At 42.1% G+C, this 18,902-nt stretch overlaps 1 protein-coding gene across 2 annotated transcripts in view; it reads right to left on the bottom strand.

Moving 5' to 3' along the window:
• LOC132821010 (proteolipid protein DM gamma) overlaps window positions 1-18,902 on the bottom strand; it is a 195,307-nt gene that overhangs the window by 10,482 nt on the left and 165,923 nt on the right. For both annotated transcript variants that reach the window (XM_060833479.1, XM_060833480.1), the window contains exon 4: window positions 17,515-17,686. In XM_060833479.1, the coding sequence (XP_060689462.1) occupies window positions 17,515-17,686 (172 nt within the window). The remainder of the gene's footprint in view (window positions 1-17,514; window positions 17,687-18,902) is intronic.

The raw sequence follows: 18,902 nt of genomic DNA, 5'->3' as shown, positions 1-18,902 counted from the left end.
AAGCAGGTTGCTCTTTAAGGTACATTCTATAAGGATGTGACATTAGCCAAAGGGTTGTATTGAAAAATCCAAATCAGGATTCTCTTAAAGTTGATGCAAAATACAGAAATTTGAAGAATGGAATTCCGTCATGCAAGATAACTTTGCATTGCTCCATGGTAACAGGGTCAGTAATTGGATAGTTTACCTGATCCAGTTCAAGCATACACTTTCAAATGGTTTGATTTTAGTCTGAAAAGTGGTTTTCTAAAACAATTGTAGGAAACTGTCATTAATATCCTTGTAAATTCCAACGTCGAATAGAAACTTTCGAAATCTCGTGAAAGGAATCGAGGAAATAGGTCTGCTGCCAACTCATAAATACTCTTACCCAACCCACTGAGGGTACAGACTAAACAGGTCTTTCTGTTTGACATAGATAAGTTGGAAAGAAGCACAATGCAAGTTTGCACCTGTTATGTCGCTAGATCTGTTGTTATCCTGATCAAGTATGTGCAGACCTGACCTCTAATGCTTCATGGGTGACAGAAAGCACATGTAGAGGCTGCCTTTGTAGTTGTCCACTTCAAGCAGGTACTTCTAGTACCATCCAACTTGTCTCCCTCACTCTGTTGGTACTGCTCTCACTAAAATATGGACAATTCCATGGTGCCACCACTGAAGGTTAAAACAAATAGAAGTAAAACAATTTTCACAAAAGCTCTAGAAACGCAGCTCGTGTGAAGGTGTTCACTGGATCTCCTCACAGAGAGCTGTAATTCAAATTCCCTATATTCTTCATAGTAAGTCAAAATGCCTTCATAATATTGATGTTACATAAAGTGAAAGAACTTACACTTGTATAATATGTTTCTCACTCTCAGGACATCCCAAAGCATTTCATGCTCATCAATGTTTGAAGCATGATCACTGTTCCAAAATAAGAAATGTGGCAGCCAATTCATACACAACCACATCACACAAAGAGCAATGAAATAATGACCAGCTAATTTATTATTAATCAAATTGATTGAAGAAGCTATGTTGATGAAGGCACGAGGGATAACTCTCCTGCTTTTAACCAAATTGGTGCCATCAACCAACTCAGAATTGAGAGGTCAGGTCTGCAGGATTTAAACCCACAACATTCATCTCAGTGGTTAGCACTACTGCCTTACAGCACCAGAGTCCCAAGTTCAATTCCAGCCTCTGGCGACTGTCTGCGTGGAGTTTGCACATTCTCCCTGTGTCTGTATGGGTTTCCTCCCACAGTCACAAAGATATGCAGTTCAGGTGAATTGGCCATGCTAAATTGCCCATGTTAGGTACATTAGTCACAGAGAAATGGGTCTGGGTGGGTTACTCTTCAGAGGGTCGGTATGGACTTGTTGGGCCGAAGGGCCTGTTTCCACACTGTAGGGAATCTAATCTAATCTAAACATTTTCCCTACAAATGGAAGTTATACCATTATATTAAGGTAAATGACTCAATATGATATGCAAATCATAGTGTATGCACCAAAATCATATCACAGCAGCTTCATTTAAACAATTATAGTGTGTATCCTTAAGAAATATTTTAAGGATATGCACAGTTAAGCAAAAGGGATCTATGGTGTTAAATTATGAAGTAAAGGTAAGAAAGTTGAATCTGCTGTAACTTAAAGATGAAAGAGAAGAACAGAACCCAGGATTTTTAAATAATGAACAAAATCAATATGGCAGATAAAGACAAATATTTCGTACAAAAGAAAATTAGAGTCAGGTGATCTGATTAAAAGCTGAAGAAGTCAACACTGTCTCAATGTCCTTCTCTGCTCATGCACTCATTGCATCTTATCAACTTAACGTTTGTTCACTTGATATCCTCATTGGCTTTGTGTCCTCATTTCACCACAAATTCCCCATTTAACACCAACTTTCCAAAGCAATGTCACATGTGTCCTGTCCCATTTTGCCTATTACCCTATTCTCACTGACCTGACTCCTGATATCATTATGCTATTAAAATTTAAAACTCATCCACATTCAGAAAATCCTCCATGGCCTCTCTCATCCAAAACCTCCGTCATGTTCTTCATCCTGTCCTCAAATCCTCCATTCATCCAACATCGGGTGATGGTGCATGAATCTCCCTCTCCCCGCACCCTCATTTTTTTTAAGCAAATGCTGACCAAACCATGCTGTCTGTAACACATTCTCTAAATTTCCATTCCTTGTCACTTCTCAAACTGCATCTCTTCAATCAATCTTTTGGTCAACCCTTCTAATATTGCACTTTAAGGCTCAGGCTATTTCCTGTCCCTCCTCTTGTTTTCCGTGTTTCAAATCAAGTCAGTCACGATTACCCAAAATTAGTCCATTTCGATAAAATATCAGAGTTCATTCAGTAATACAAAATTTGAGCACTACTGGACAAAAAAAAGGATAAATTTATTTTATTTAAATCTTTCAGTCTTGCAATCATCAGGATAATTTCAAGAATACCAAATTGGGGGAAAACCAGCATTTACACTGTATGAGAGGAGAATGGTGATTGCCAAGGAGAACGTACCAGTTAATGATGATTGACCATTAATGGGCAAGTTTTGTTTAAACTTTAATGCAGGCAGATTGACTCTTATTAGTCATGGATAGGAAAATGGTTGTCACCCACTTTGAGGAGTAGAAACAGGTACAGATTGTGTGTACATGTTCTGTCTGTCTGCAAAGGGGACCAGGCGTATTAAAGTATGAAACCTCCAGGACACACAAGTGCACCTCACAGTGAGCCTAACTGACAATGTAAATTGGTTATCAGCATAATTTTTTCACAGTCAGGTTTATTCAGCAAATGTTGTCCCACTGTAGAATCACATCTAATGTTGAACACTGTGTTGGGAGTTTTGCAAGTATGGGCTATTGGTTACAGTAAAATGTGTTGACTGATATGATCTCCCATAAGATGTAGGAGCAGCCCATCGAACGTGCTACAATATTCACAGTGATAAAGGCTGCTAATTCCCAACTCCACTTTCCTGCCATAACCCTCGATTCTCTCACTGATGTAAAATCTCTCTCTCTGACACGAACATATTTAATGGCACCATCTCTACAACCTTCAGTGGTAAAGAATTCCACAGTTTGCTACCCTTGGGGGTAAAAAATAAAGTAATTCAGATATTGCTAAAACATGCACTTTTCAGATCAATATGTAATACATAAATGTGTTATAAATCCATCACAAGCTTTAGCAGTATGGCCATAGCTTCATAATTTTCGTAAAACTACGTTGTTATTCTCTTGGAAAACAAAGCTCATTCAATTAATCAACAGATTAGTTCATGGGCAGTACTCACAGTCATATCTACAAATTCAGAGGACCGTTTGGTGATCTTAAGTAATAAAACCTAGAGTGAAGCCCCCAGTTCAGCCTCTGTAAAGTTTTATGAGTTTTTGCCCCCATTTCATGTGCAGTCAATATGAAAGAAAATTCCTGTCACAAGCCCAAACTTTATATAATGGGGGAAGCATTTTATAAAATTCAATCATGTGGTGAGGGTGTCACTGACTGGGCTGGCATCTATCGCTAATCCCTATATGCCTAGAGGGCAGTGAAGAATCAATCACATTGCCGTGGGTCTGGAGTCACATGTAAACCAGACCAGGTAAGAATGGCAGTCCCCTTCCCTCAAGGATATTAATGAACTGATGGGTTTTTCCAACAATTGATTCATGGGCATCATTAGACTCCTAATTCAAGACTTTTTTAATTGAATTCAAATTCTACCATCTGTTACAGGGCAAACATCTCTCTGATTGATGTTAAGGGAATATTTAATCAAGCATCTTCTCTCTCCCTCTCTCTTTCTGCATTGTAAACAGACTTAACCCATTTATTTTAATTATCCTTGTATTAAGTCTTAAGTCATATGGGGAGCTGTTCACAAACAGGTCAGCTACAGCACCGCAAAACATCAGTGCTTTGAAGAGGTCTTTGTTCTGCTAAACTCTAGACTAAGGAGAAATATATTTATAGCAATTTATTAGCTGATGGCGCTCAATTTAGCAGGAAGGGATTTGTAGACATCAGGCACGCTGGCATTTTTGCTTTTGAGGCCCCCCCCCCCCCCTCTGGTGTTATATAACCTGCAAAGAGCTGAATATTTTTACTCTATAAACAACTAGTTTTACAACAGAACATAACATGAAAGGTAATGGTTCGCAGAGTTGATGTTGAACTAACATTAGCTATACCCAATCTGATGCCATAATAACATCTTAGGGCGCAGAAACAATAAGGCTTATATGAAGATCCCAATGGAGACAAACATGACATACCTGTCTCTAATGGTTGCAATTATGCCTAACTAGTTAAGGTTAATTATACTTATTACAATTTTGCAATTGACTACACCTTATGTGAAACACAGACCTTTTCTTGTTAAGAATCTCTAGTCACCTATTTTGAAAACTAATAATTAGGCCCTTAGACTTAGCAGGAAAAGGAAGATGCATTTAAAAAGGAAGGACTTGTGGCAGCAAACTACCTAGTGACAGATATGTCAATAAATATTTTGTTGTACTTTACGCAATGTGAAACTGTTGCCAGAGCTGAGCAACAAGCTTCAAGATGTTTTCATGTCCCCCATGTTAGATTGGAAGACTATAACCGGAGCTTGGGTAGTGCAGCTTGACATGGACAAATGTTGCACAGATGAATGCAGCAGCATCTGGATGAATTGGCATTTATGCAAGGTGAAACTGGACTGGGAAAAGGATTAAATGGCAAGCCATTACTCCCTGGACCTAGAATACCTTACAGTAAAATGCCATCCTTACTAGCTGCCACGTGAATACATCTTTGCCATCCTGACAGCATCTACATACCACTCCGTGCCATACCCTGGATGAAACTTACATCGCCACAAACACTCTGGAGACAAAATTCCCCAAGGCCTTATTCATCATGGCCGGTGACTTTGAGCAAGCCAATCTCAACAGGGTGCTTCCAAAGTACCACTAACACATCCCATGCTTGCCAGAGGACCCAACATCCCGAAACACTGTTACACAACCAAAGACGCCTAAGGCTCCACCCCCCCCCGGCCACACCTCAGCAAATCATATTCCAACGCCATGTTCCTCCTCCCAGCTTATAAGCAGAAGCTGAAACAGGAGGACCCTTCACAGATAATAATACAATTCTGGTCCGCAGCAGCTGAAGACCATCCCTGTAACTGCTTGGAATTGGTGGACTGGACTGTATTCAAGTACTCAGCGGAAAACCTGGACAAGTATGCCACCACCGTCATGGACATCATTAGCAACTGCCTGGAAGACTGCCTATCAAAGATGTTAATCTCCGTGTTCTCCAACCGAAAACCTTGGATGAACCAGGAAATCCACTGCCTACTGAAGACGAGGCATGCAGCATTTAAGTCAGACGACCCAGGTATGACCTTCGCAAAGCAGAAATTCCAAGAGGTAGTATCGGACCCAAACCAGCTAAACAGACTCCCGCTGCCTCTGGCAAGGTCTAAACAACATAACGGAATACCAAATGAAGCAGAGCAAGATAGCGGACAGAAACACATCTCTCCATGATGCACTCACTGCTTTCTGTGCTCATTTTGAGCAGAATGCCAGCGGTGCGGTGTCACCTACCCCTGACAGCCCAGGATGTACCTGTTCCCTCGGTCACCACTGCTGGCATCAGATCGGTCTTCCTGGTCAAACCGAAGAAAGTGACAGGCCTGGACAGAGGCCTCAGCTGTGCACTCAGATCCTGTGCAGGCCAGCTGGCAGACATATTCACCGACATCTTCAACCTCTCCCTCCTACAAGCCGAATTCTCCACCTGCTTCAAGGAGACCACCATCATCCCCATACCGAAGAAAGCACATGCAATGTGCCTTAATGACTACCGACCCACTGACTCTGGATTCGATAATTATGAAATGCTTCAAGAGGCTGGTCATGGCCTACATCAACTCCAGCCCCCCAACCTGCCTTGATCCCCTACAATTTGCCTACTAATGTTATAGGTCCACAAGAGACTCCATTTGCCAAGCTCTGCACTCATCCCTGGAACATCTGGACAACTATGTGAAACTCCTACAGCTTTGCCTTCAACGCCATACTTCCATCCAGACTGATCCCAAAACTCTGAAACCCAGGTCTCGGGCTCCACTCTCTGCAACTGGATCCTCAGTTTGCTGACCCACAGACTGCTATCAGTGAAGTTAGACAAACTGAACCTCCTCCATGATAACACTCAACACTGGAGCCCTGTAAGGATGCATTCTCAGCTCCTTACTGTGCTCCCTGTACACCCACAACTGCAAAGCCAAATTCCAAACAAATGCTATCTGCAAGTTTGTTGACTACACCATCATGGTAGGATCGATATCAAACAATGACGAGTCAGAATACAGAAAGGGGTTGGTGGGCTCAATGTCGTGGTGCAACGAGAACAACCTCTCTCTCAACATCAGCAAAACTAAAGAACTGGGATCATTGACTTCAGAAAGAAAGGAGGAGAACTCGCCCCGATCTCCATCAATGGTACTGAGGTTGAGAGGGTGGTAAGTGTCAAGTTCCTCGGACTGACTATAACAGACAACCTGTCGTGGACTTCCCACGTAGATGTGACCATCAAGGCCTTCAACACCATAATTCCCAGCACTTTGATCAATCCAGACACAACAACGTCTCTTCTTCTTCAAACAGCTCAGGAAGTTTGGCAAGGACCCTCACCAACCTTCACAGATACACTGTAGAAAGCATATAGTCTCGGTGCGTATTAGCCTGGTGCTGCAACTGCTCTGCCCAGGACCATAGGAAACTACAGAAAGTTGTGTACACAGCCCAGATGATTACAGAAGCCAATCTTCCACCCATTGACTCCATTTACATAGCCAGTTGCCACAGAGAGGCTACCAACATCATCAAATATCCATCGCATCCCGGTAATGATCTCCTACAACCTCTTCTGTCAGGCACAAGGTACAGAAGCCTGAACACATGCACCTGGAGGTTCAGGAATGCTTCTTCCTGGCCATTATTAGACTGATGAATAGACTGTCTCGCCTCAAATAATGCTGACCTTGCTGATGTTGATCTTGCCTCGCACGCACCCTGAGCAACTTAACTTCTATGCCTCTGTCTAGTTTTTTCTTCATCCTATGATCTGTATCTCCTTGCTAACTATGATCTGCCTGTACCACCCATAAACAAAGCTTTTCACTGTATTTAAGTACATGTGACAATAAATTGATCAAAAAATTTGAGTCTTCAGATGCCAGAAATGCAAATGAAGATTTCTTTTCAACAGAGGGGCTTCATTGGGCTGGAAATGGGTAATATTTTCAAGTTGAATTTTAGGATATGGGGCTTGGAGCTCAGCTTGGGATTGGACAATACATATGTACTGGCTAGTGTTTTACAGTGTGTTTCAAATAGTTTTTCTACACTGCTCTACTATATACTCTCGGGTGCTCCACAGTGAACGAGAAACAGAGCAAATTTCCTTCTAACACTGTACCTAAGGATGAGAGAAACTATTTCTGCTGGTTGGATGACTAGTTCTAGGGGACACAGTCTATTTGCATGACACTATGATCTTTTGCTATAAATTCTGTGTCTTATGACCCTGGCCCACTAGTTGCCTGATGAAGGAGCAGCACTCTGAAAGCTTGTACTTCCAAGTAAACCTGTTGGAGTATAACCTGATGTTGTGAGATTTTTAACTAAAAAATTAAAGACAGCGCTGTCAGAAGTGAAATGAGAGAACACTTGTCCATACAAAGGTCTGTAGAGAATTGGAACTTTCTTCCTCAAACGATAAAGCCAAATTCCAGACAAATGCCATCTGCATGTTTGTTGACGACACCATCATGGTAGGATGGATATTAAACAGTAACGAGTCTGAATATAGAAAGGAGATAGTGGACTCAGTGCCCTGGTGCAACGAGAATAACATCTCTCTGAATGTCAGCAAAACTAAAGAACTGATCATTGACTTCGGAAAGAAAGGAGGAGAACATGCCCCCATCTACTTCAATGGTACTGAGTTTGAGAGGGTGGAGAGCATCAAGTTCCTCAGAGGGATGATAACAGACAACCTGTTGTGGACTTGCCAAGTAGATGCAACCATTAAGGCCTTCAACACCATAATCCCCTCCAAATTGATCTGATCCAGACACAACGTCTCTTCTTCCTCAAACAGCTCAGGAAGTTTGGCATGTCCAAAGGACCCTCACCAACTTTTACAGATACACCATAAAAAGCATATAGTCTGGGTGCATAACAGCCTGGTATGGCAACTGCTCTGCCCAGGACCGTAGAAGCTACAGAAAGTTGAGTACATTGCCCAGACAACTACAGAAGCCAACCTTTCATCCATCGACCCCATTTACATGGCCCGTTGCTGTCACGAGGCTGCTAACATCATCAAGTATTCATTGCACTCCAGTACAATTGCATCACCTCAAACTTTCTCACTATACCGCTGGCCTCAGCTCGAGCAATGTGTCAGTTAGTGAAATTTTGTTCGGATTAATGAGAATGCTTCTTGGGTTGAGGAACATCAGTTATGAAGATAGCTTTGAGAAGGTATGACTGTTCACCTTGGAGAAGAAAATGTGGAGAGGATGTTGATGGCGGTAGTCAAAAAGATGAAGGTTTTGGACAGATAGAATCTCCCTGCTTCTGAAAGCATCGAGAATGAAAGGGCTCAGATTTGAAATAATTGGCAAAGGAAACAAAAGTGATAGTAGAATGGTTAAGGTGTGGAATGTGTTACCTGTGAGTGTGGCGGAGCTGACTTCAATTCAGGCGGTCCAAGGGAATAGGATCGTTATTTGAAAAGGAAAAATAGACAAGGTTTTGAGGAGAAGGCAGGACAATGGCAATAAGTGAATTGCTTATTTGGAGAGCAAACATGAAGGGCCGAGTGGCCTCCTTCTGCACTGTGACAGCGGTGATTTCTGACTTGAAAAAAGGGGCCAATCAATGAAGTGTAAGTTCAAGCTGTACTATTCAAAGGAAGCATCACAATATCTGAACAATGATGCATTATCCTTTGAGACTGTTAACCAGTGATGCAAAAAATAACAGTCTATTATAAATCCAGATTTCCACACTGGGCAGCCCAAAGGTCTATGAGACCAGAATTACTTCTACTTCTGTGAAAAATAGAATTATTGTTCTGTCCTTCAGGCATATGGAACTTTATTTTAAAATTGATTGTTAATGCAACAGGAAATGGAGGCCTGGTGTAGAATAATCAAAACTGCAGCTGCTTTCAATCAGAGGTTGTGACCTAATACCAAAAAAAATTCCCTAAACAGAAATGATTGCTGGAATGGAAATATTACGTAATCTACAGTGAGCCCATCAAATGTGTATGCAAAGAAAAACTAATTCCCTATTTTTTTTTTGCTCAAATGTTACAATTGCACATGCTGTTGTTTCACAGCTGTGACAGGACAGACTTCTCACAGCATTCACGGTGATGTCATGTTATTTGAGAATATTTTAATGACCTGCTGCTTCTTACACTCGCCTTGACATAATCCCCCATATGTGGTCTTCACATCCCCATCGATCAGGGGCTGCAGTCCTACACACACTCATATTTCTGAAGCAGTACTGTTGCTCACTATATTTTCATTCCTTCCTGAAGACATTCCTTTTGTACACCATTTGCCAAATGATCTGTCATGTTTTGCATACAATTTGTTTTCAAGTGAACATTTTTCTTACATTCTCTGCACATCCTCACTTCACCCCAACAGCCTGATCTCACTTACTTTGTTCTTAGTAGAGCGGATGCATTGAGGTCCATTCTCGCCCCTTCACAACTTAATTTACACCCATAGCCCATCTTTTTTCTCTGTTATCATCATTAACCCCTATCTCTTTTGCACTGGGCCTCTTTGCTATATGTCCCTTTGCTCCTCCTTCATCTCTGTCAAAAATATACAAAAAAACCCCCCAATTTTCCAACACCTTTCAGTACTGATGAAGAGTCATACCAGGTCTCAAAATGTCACTTCTGTTTCTCTGGCCACAGATGCTGCCAGGCTTACTGGTTTACTCCAGAATTCTCTGTGTTTATTTCTGATTTCCAGTATCAGCATTGTGGGTTCAAAGTCAGACTGAAGCATAAGATCTAGGGACACACTTAAGTGCATTACTGAGAGAATACAACTGTTATGAGCTCTTAAATCAAGGGCCCTATTTGTCCTCTCTATGAAGATCCCATAGCACTATTGGAAGGAGAAGTAGCAGAGTTTGCCCCATTGTCTAGGAAATATTTTTACCTGAGCTGAAAATGTGCTGCTGGAAAAGCACAGCAGGTCAGGCAGCATCCAAAGAGCAGGAGTATCGACGTTGCGGGCCTGAAACGTCCATTCTCCTGCTCTTTGGATGCTACCTGACCTGCTGCGCTTTTCCAGCAACACATTTTCAGTTCTGATCTCCAGCAACTGCAGTCCTCACTTTCTCCTCGAATATTTTTACCTGACCTAAATCGATAATTAAAAAAGGTAGCACGTTGCTATTAAGTTTATGTGCGTAATTAATAACAGTGATTATACTTTAAAAATATCAAACTGTTAAATCTAGTGCATCATAAGCTTGTTAAAAGGACTAAATGCAGAGTATTTATCCTTTCACTGTGATTTAGTGGTTCAACGCATCTGAAAGTATTTATAAACCAAGATGAATGTTTAAAATAAGACATCCAAGCCCTTAAGAAACGATGATGTTCTTACAATGATATGAGCAGTTTTAAACAGGACACGTGGAAGGAATGATTGCAGTCAAATGAGAAAAATGTTGCCTGTCCAAAAGCAAAGGTCAGTTGGAACATTCAGTCTCAGACTGCATCCAACATTGTTGGCCCGCTGACTATTGATTCTTTTTAAAAATCCTGTCAAAAAAGAAAGCGTGGTGTTCATTTATACAGTTATTATAAAGGAAGAGCTTCTTTACATTGAAAAGACAGTTACAAAGAATTATTTCTCATCAACATTCATCGAGCTATTAAGTTTCTGTTGCCTTTTTATTTACATTGTGACATTCTTGAGTACTACCACAGGGGAGTGAATAAGGTCCACTCTGTGGGAGCTGAACTTTTCCTAATAAAGATACGGTTATAAATGAATCATGCAAGACTGATGCAGATTTTGCTCTGCATGTTAATTCCTTTGCTTTTATACTGCCTGACTCACTGGAGGAGAGATTATCTTGAGCAGTAATGTATCCTAACTTGCACTTCACTTTTCTGATCCCCATCTTGTGAGGTTGTCAGCAGCCAGAAATCTGCAGAGCAGCTAGTTCATGATGCTCACCAGCATTCAGCCTGTGCTGCCATTTTCAGAGTTCAAGGTGCTATCTCAAGCCCTCCCTTAATCCCACACAGTTGTACACTATACAACAGTATAAGGTTCTGCCATCCCTGCAAATTTACAGGATCATCTGTGACTTGCTGGTTGATGTAGAAGCGAAGCAGCAGTCAGAAGACAAGTATTTGGTGGTTTCTACAGTTATTTCAAATTGGAAAAACCTATAGGGAACGCTGCAGTAATTGCTGAAGGAGTTCTTTTGACTTCAAAGCTTCTCCCCAGACAGATCAATTGCTCCCAGACATAGAAACACACCCTGACATTCCTTTGGAATAGGACAAGGATTGGAGGAAGAAAGGGTGTGCATAGCAGGATATCCCACACACAAGTACACAACATTCACATAATGAAATGAAATGGAAAAACCCAAGGAATTGGGGCAGAAGTAAACCCAGGTTGGCTATCAAGCCTGCTTCAACATGCATTATGATCGTGGCTGATCTTCCTTCTCAACTCCACTTGCCTGCCTGCTCTCCATTTCCCTCAGTAGAGGATTCAAGAGCGAGACGTGTTCCTCAGTGGTCAGGCTGGTGGTGCAGTTGGTCCAATTTGGCATTTGAACGCATGCATTAAAGTCATAGAATTTCTTGCAGCACTGCATCCTGGCCTTCAGGGCTCAATCTCTGGCATTGACATCCAACACTTTACTGCTCTACAACCTCCTCAGCATATGTTCAGAGGGCCTGGAGGTGTTCTCAGCAATATGGAGAGACACAATTGCCTTGAACTTTATAGGAGATACAATATTTTATATTCTACATCCAGTCAAAGTTCAGTACACTACTAGCATTTCAAAATGGCCTTGTCCACTTGAGGTGCTTCTTGTAAGAGGCATGAACCCAACCAAATGGGATAGAACATAGAACAGTTCAGCACAGAACAGGCCCTTCAGCCCACGATGTTGTGCCGACCATTGATCCTCATGTAAGGTAAACCTGATGTATGAACTCTCAAATTTCTGTGACCATATGCATGTCCAGCAGTCTCTTAAATATCCCCAATGACCTCGCTTCCACAACTGCTGCTAGCAATACATTCCATGCTCTCACAACTCTCTGCGTAAAGAACCCGCCTCTGACATCCCCTTTATACTTTCCGCCAAACAGCTAAAAACTATGACCCCTCGTGTTAACAATTTTTGCCCTGGGAAAATGTTTCCAGCTATCAACTCTATCTATGCCTCTCATTATCTTGTATACCTCAATTAGGTCCCCTGTCCTCCTCCTTTTCTCCAATGAAAAATGTCTGAGCTCAGTCAACCTCTCTTCATAAGATAAGCCCTCCAGTCCAGGTAGCATCCTGGTAAACTTCCTCTGAATCCTCCCCAAAGCATCCACATCTTTCCTATAATAGGGTGACCAGAACTGGACACAGGATTCCAAGTGCGGTCTAACCAAAGTTTTATACATCTGCAACAAGATCTCACGGCTCCTAAACTCAACCCCCTTGTTAATGAAAGCCAAAACACCATATGCTTTCTGGCCATTTTAAGGGATCTATGTACCTGCACACAAAGATCCCTCTGTTCCTCCACACTGCCAAGAATCCTGTCTTTAATCCTGTACTCAACTTTCAAGTTCGACTTTCCAAAGTGCATCACCTCACATTTATCCAGGTTGAAGTCCCTCTGCCACCTCTCAGCCCATCTCTGAATCCTGTCAATGTCACGCTGCAGCCTACAACAGTCCTCTATTCTGTCAACGATATCTCCAACCTTTGGGTCATCTGCAAACTTGCTACCCATCCTTCAATCTCCTCATCCAAGTCATTAATAAAAATTACAAAGCATAGAGGCCCAAGAACAGAGCACTGTGGCACACCACTCACCACCGACCTCCAGGCAGAATATTTTCCTTCCACTACCACTCGCTGTCTTCTCTCGACCAGCCATTCTGTATCCAGACAGCTAGATTTCCCTGTATCCAATTCCTCCTGACCTTCGGAACGAGCCTACCATGGGGAACCTTATCAAATCCCTTACTGAAGTCCACATACACAACATCCACCGCTCGACCCTCATCAACTTGTCTAGTAACATCCTCAAAGAACTCAATAGGATTTGTGAGGCATGACCTGCCCCTCACAAAGCTGTGCTGACTGCATTTAATCAAGCCATGCTCTTCCAGATGGTCATAAATCTTATTCCTCAGAATCCTTTCTAACACATTGCAGACGACAGACGTGAGACTGACTGGTCTGTAATTGCTGGGGATTTCCCTATTTCCTTTCTTGAAGAGAGGAATTAAATTTGCCTCCCTCCAGTCCTCAGGTACGACTCGGGTGGAGAGTGAGGATGCAAAGAACTTCGCAAGCGGCGAAGCAATCACATTTCTCACTTCCCAAAGCAGCCGAGACAAATTTGGTCTGGCCCTGGCGACTTGTCAATCTTAATGTTTGTCAAAATTTTCAACACATCAGCTTCCTCAATCTCTATCTGTTCCAGCATGTTTACCTGCTCCTCAATGGTTTCATTCACTACAAGGTCCTTTACTTTAGTAAATACAGAAGCAAAAAACTCATTTAGGGCTTCCCCTACCTCCTCAGACTCTACATACAAGTTCCCTATGCTATCCCTGATCGGCCCTTCTCTTTCTTTGATCATTGCACATCTTGGTTAATTTAGTGGAGCCCTTTGAGGAAGTAACATGCAAGGTGAAAAAATGGAGAATCCATAGATTTCTAAAAGGCATTTAATAATCTGCCATTTCAAAAAGTAAAAGCAAACAGAGCAGGAGTAACACAATACAGGGTTGCTTAGCTAACAGGAAGCAGAGAGAAAGAACAAATGGTTCTTTCTTCAGATTGACAAGCTGTAACTAGTGGAGTGTCACAGGAATCAGTGGCAATAGTGAGTATGAACCAGCGGATGTGATGTACTGGGATTTTCAAAAGTATTTGTTGAAATGGCACATAAGAGGTTATTATACAAAATTAGAACTCTTAGGATTAGAGGCAATATATTATCATGGATTTAGGATTACTTAATGGAAAGAAAATAGAGAGTAGGAATGAACTATATTTAGAAGGTGCTACGAGTGACTTGAACTCTTAGTGAGGTTTGTAATGCTTGTGAGAAGCAACATAAGTTTATACCCAGGGGTCTGTTCTCCTCAAACTAAAAGGAATAGGTTCAAACTTGTGCCTGTTTTTGAATTATCTAGGAGCTTGGGGAATCTATTGCTTCCTGATTTTCTCTTCGCCATAGCAATACCTCAACAAATCACAGTCAACCTGCCAACTATCCCTTTGCCCTAATTTATGATCATTTAAAATTTGGCACTCGTACATTTGTCCTGATGAGTACTAAAGGAAAAAAAATCCTCAGCAACATGCCTCTCTTTCCAACAATCCTTCCCTCTGATTGGTTTCACACCTCACTTATAACTAATTATGTCCACCCTGATATTCTCCCTTCTACAAACAGTGGTTTGAAATATTTATTAAATAATCATTCAGTTTTGACCCATCCTCTACTAACGCATCATCTTTGGCTTTCAGAGATTTCACTCTGCATTTACTCGTTTTTATCATTGGTATAATTATAGAATACATTTATAAATTTTATTTTCGGAACTCTCCTTATACTGCGTCCTTGTTTTATTTTTAAGTCCCTTCACGATTCTCTTCTATTTTTATCATGCCTCTCAGACACTTGTGTTTTCATCTTTAAATACAATTTGCTTCTAATCGCCATATCTATCTTTGATATTCATACACAATATTTACAATGGCCTTTCATAAAGGTCACATGGTTGGCCTACAGTCCAGTATGCCAATTTCTCTTCCCACAAGCATAACTTCAGCAAGCATAATCCTCAGTTTCTAAAAAAATGTATGTGATTTCAATCAATGCCCATAGTTTTTGTCCCTTTCTAAATTTCCAAAGGTGCCCATCTCCATTTATCAATTATTCTTCTTTAGCCCGGTAGAAATAAGAGGCAGAACTTACATCAGACGACTGGGCATCATCCAAACTCCCTTTCTCCAGTGCAGCACACTTCAGATTTGCCCAAGCAGAAGGTCATTTTTGTGAGAGTCAGAAAATTTAGGCCCAAAGCATTATTGGCCACAGGGTGAGACAAAACCGTCTACTATCGCCATTGCTCTTTAACATCTACGCAGACATCACAATGAAAGAAACACTAGATGAAGTACAGAAATGAGAAGGGAGGAATTGTCATGAAAATCAAGAAAAAATAACAAGGTTGGATGGTAACAAAGAGGATTGATGAGGGCAGAACGGCAGATGTGATCTATATGGACTTCAGTAAGACATTTGACAAGGTTCCCCATGGGAGATTGTTTCGCAAGGTTAGATCTCATGGAATACAAGGAGAACTCGCCACTTGGATATAGTACTGGCTCAGACGTAGAAGACAGAGGGTGGTGGTGGAGGGTTGTTTTTCAGACTGGAGGCCTGTGACCAGTGGAGTGCCACAAGGATCGGTGCTGGGTCCACTACTTTTCATCATTTATATAAATGATTTGTATGCGAGCATAAGAGGTACAGTTAGTAAGTTTGCAGATGACACCAAACTTTGAGGTGCAGTGGACAAAGAAGAAGGTTACCTCAGTTTACAATGGGATCTCGATCAGATGGGCAGTGGGCTGAGAAGTGGCAGATGGAGTTTAATTTAGATAAATGTGAGGTACGGCATTTTGGGAAAACAAATCTTAGCAGGACTTATGCACTTAATGGTAAGGTCCTAGGAAGTTTTGCTGAACAAAGAGACCTTGGAGTGCAGGTTCATAGCTCCTTGAAAACGTGGAGTCGCAGGTAGATAGGATAGTGAAGGCAGCATTTGGTATGCTTTCCTTTATTGGTCAGAGTATTGAGTACCAGGAGTTGGGAGGTCATTTTGCAGCTGTACAGGACATTGGTTAGGCCACTGTTGGAATATTACGTGCAATTCCTATTGGAAAGATGTTGTGAAATTTGAAAGGGTTCAGGAAAGATTTACAAGGTTGTTGCCAGGGTTAGCAGATTTGAGCTATAGGGAGAGGTTGAATAGGCTGGGGCTGTTTTCCCTGGAGCGTTGGAGGCTGAGGGGTGATCTTATAGAAGTTTCGAAAATCATGAGGGGCATGGATAGGAAAGATTGGCAAAGTCTTTTTCCTGGAGTGGGGGAATCTGGAACTAGAAGGTATAAAGTTAGGGTGAAAGGGGAAAGATATAAAAGAGACCTAAGGGGCAACTCTTTCACGTAGAGGGTGGTGCGTGTATGGAATGCGCTGCCGGAGGAAGTGGTGGAGGCATCTGGATTGTATATGAATAGGAAGGGTTTGAAGGGCTATGAGCCGGGTGCTGGGAAGTGGGACTAGATTGGATTGGGATATCTGGTTGCCATGGACGAATTGGACCGAAAGGTCTGTTTCGGTGCTGTACATCTCTATGACTGTATTCTAAAATGTGAGACCTTGAAAGGAGACGATTGAAGGAGGGTCAGGTATATATAAACCAAGAGGAAAGAAGAGAATGTTGATGTTTGGTAAATGGAACATGGAAGTAGAAGGCTGCTATAAGAAACTGCAGAGGAAAGCACAAGACAGCAAGTCTTGGAGGATGAGCAGAGGACCTGCCCTTGGACAGATAACTCCCACTATTATAATGACCAACCGATGCACGATCAACTCAGTGGATCACATTTCGGCCAGTATCTGTTAGTGTAGTCACAACACAGGATCTCTTAATCTGTGCATCAATCTTGAATTGAAATTTGTATTGCCAGGAAATACACAAAGATTCAAGACTTCGAAGTTTGTAATAACTGACAGTTGCAGCATAGAATAAAAATAGTGTACTTACATATCTCTGGTCTTTTTTTTCATTACTGATTAATACAACAACAGCCCTACAATTACAGTGAATTGTGCAAACTTGTGTTGCATACATATGTTACATTGGAGCTAATGTACTCCTTCACTGACATATCCAGAAGGGGATTCAAACATACAAATGCAATCCTGGTCCATCTTAAGTTTACTGGGATTCTCACAAGCCAGTGCTATTCGGAAGGCACTGTTCTGCATGATTCTATGAATGTGTGCTGCTATCAGCAAAAAGACGCTACTATCATTTTGTGAGACCCCAATAAATTTCCCCAACCGGTGACGGCGAGCATTAAATCAGATATTACATTACCATACTGTCGGACGTCCACACAGATCTCTTCAATCACTTCTGTCAGATTCGCCGGTGGATTGTCGATGGTCTGACAGGTGGAGCGCATGTTATAGTAAATAAAGACCGGAATAGCAGAAAAACCAAAAACTCCCAGCCACGCTACTCCCAAAACATAGGTCAGAAAGACAAACTGGAGGGGGGAAGAAAAACAAACAATCAATCAATATCCAGGTGCACAGATAAAGGTAAAGTAAAGTAAACTGATTGTGCAAAATCAACGTGGCCTGATGACAGAGTCAGCACATCTCCAAAATGATGCTTCGGGTCCACAGACTCCAAGCCTTCCTGCTGTGCACCTGCCTCACGCACTGACAACATTCCAGCTGATCCCCTACAAATACCCCCAGCAGTGCACCGCAAATACATTCCAAATCCTGACACATTTCACACTCGTACAGACACATTCCAGGAGATTACGGCCATGTTCCCAGAGAATTCCTCATTGCGGAATAAGAGGGACACTCATTTAAAAGCGGGTTGCAAAGGCATTTCCCACCCCCACCCCCAGTTTGACAAGGAGTTGGGCAGAGTTTTGAAATACTGGGGCATTCGGGTTACAGGGAGTTGGCATGGAAGACTGGTTGATGCCTACATGACCTTGTTGAGTAGTGGGGCACGTTTGTGGGGCCAAATTACTACTCCTGCTCCTATTTCTTACGTTTTAGGAGAATACTGACTCAGTCCAGGGTAATAGCGACACATGGGCAGCATGTTGGCGCTCAGTGGTTAGCACTGCTGCTTCTCAGCGCCAGGGACTCTGGTTCAATTCCAGCCTCGGGCGACTGACTGTGTGGAGTTTGCACCTTCTCCCCACGTCTGCGTGGATTTCCTCCGGGTGTTCCGTTTTCCTCACACAGCCCAAAGATGTGCAGGTCAGGTGGATTGTTCAGGCTACATTGTCCACTGTGTGCATGCTAGATGGATTAATCATGGGAAATGCTGGTTCACAGGGACAGAGTGAGTCTGGTTGGATTACTCTTCAGAGGGTCGCCATGCACTCGGGCCGAATGGCCTGCTTCCATGCTGTAGGGATTCTGGGATTCTACGTTCCGGGAGATTACTGCCATATTCCAGAGGATTTTTACGAGTGCCAGCAAACTCTCTGAAGCCAGTGACATAATACAAGGTATTTTCTGCACTTTCTGACACACACTTGCTGTAATATTGCAAGTACCAACAGTCTTCCAGGAAGTTCGCGAAGTTAATGACATTTGCCCCGAGGACTTCCTGCAATTAATGAAATACTGCAGGATGTCCCTGTATTAAGTGAATGGCTCCGCACCAGCCAAGGCAAACAAATGTTGATATGTTAACAATTTCAGAAATCTGATAACGGATGGTACAGA

This window comes from Hemiscyllium ocellatum, chromosome 12, assembly GCF_020745735.1.
Source record: "Hemiscyllium ocellatum isolate sHemOce1 chromosome 12, sHemOce1.pat.X.cur, whole genome shotgun sequence".
NCBI classification, from domain to species: Eukaryota; Metazoa; Chordata; class Chondrichthyes; order Orectolobiformes; family Hemiscylliidae; genus Hemiscyllium; species Hemiscyllium ocellatum.
The sequence above is the reverse complement of the archived record's forward strand: the minus strand, read 5'-3'. Positions and strand labels throughout refer to the sequence as shown.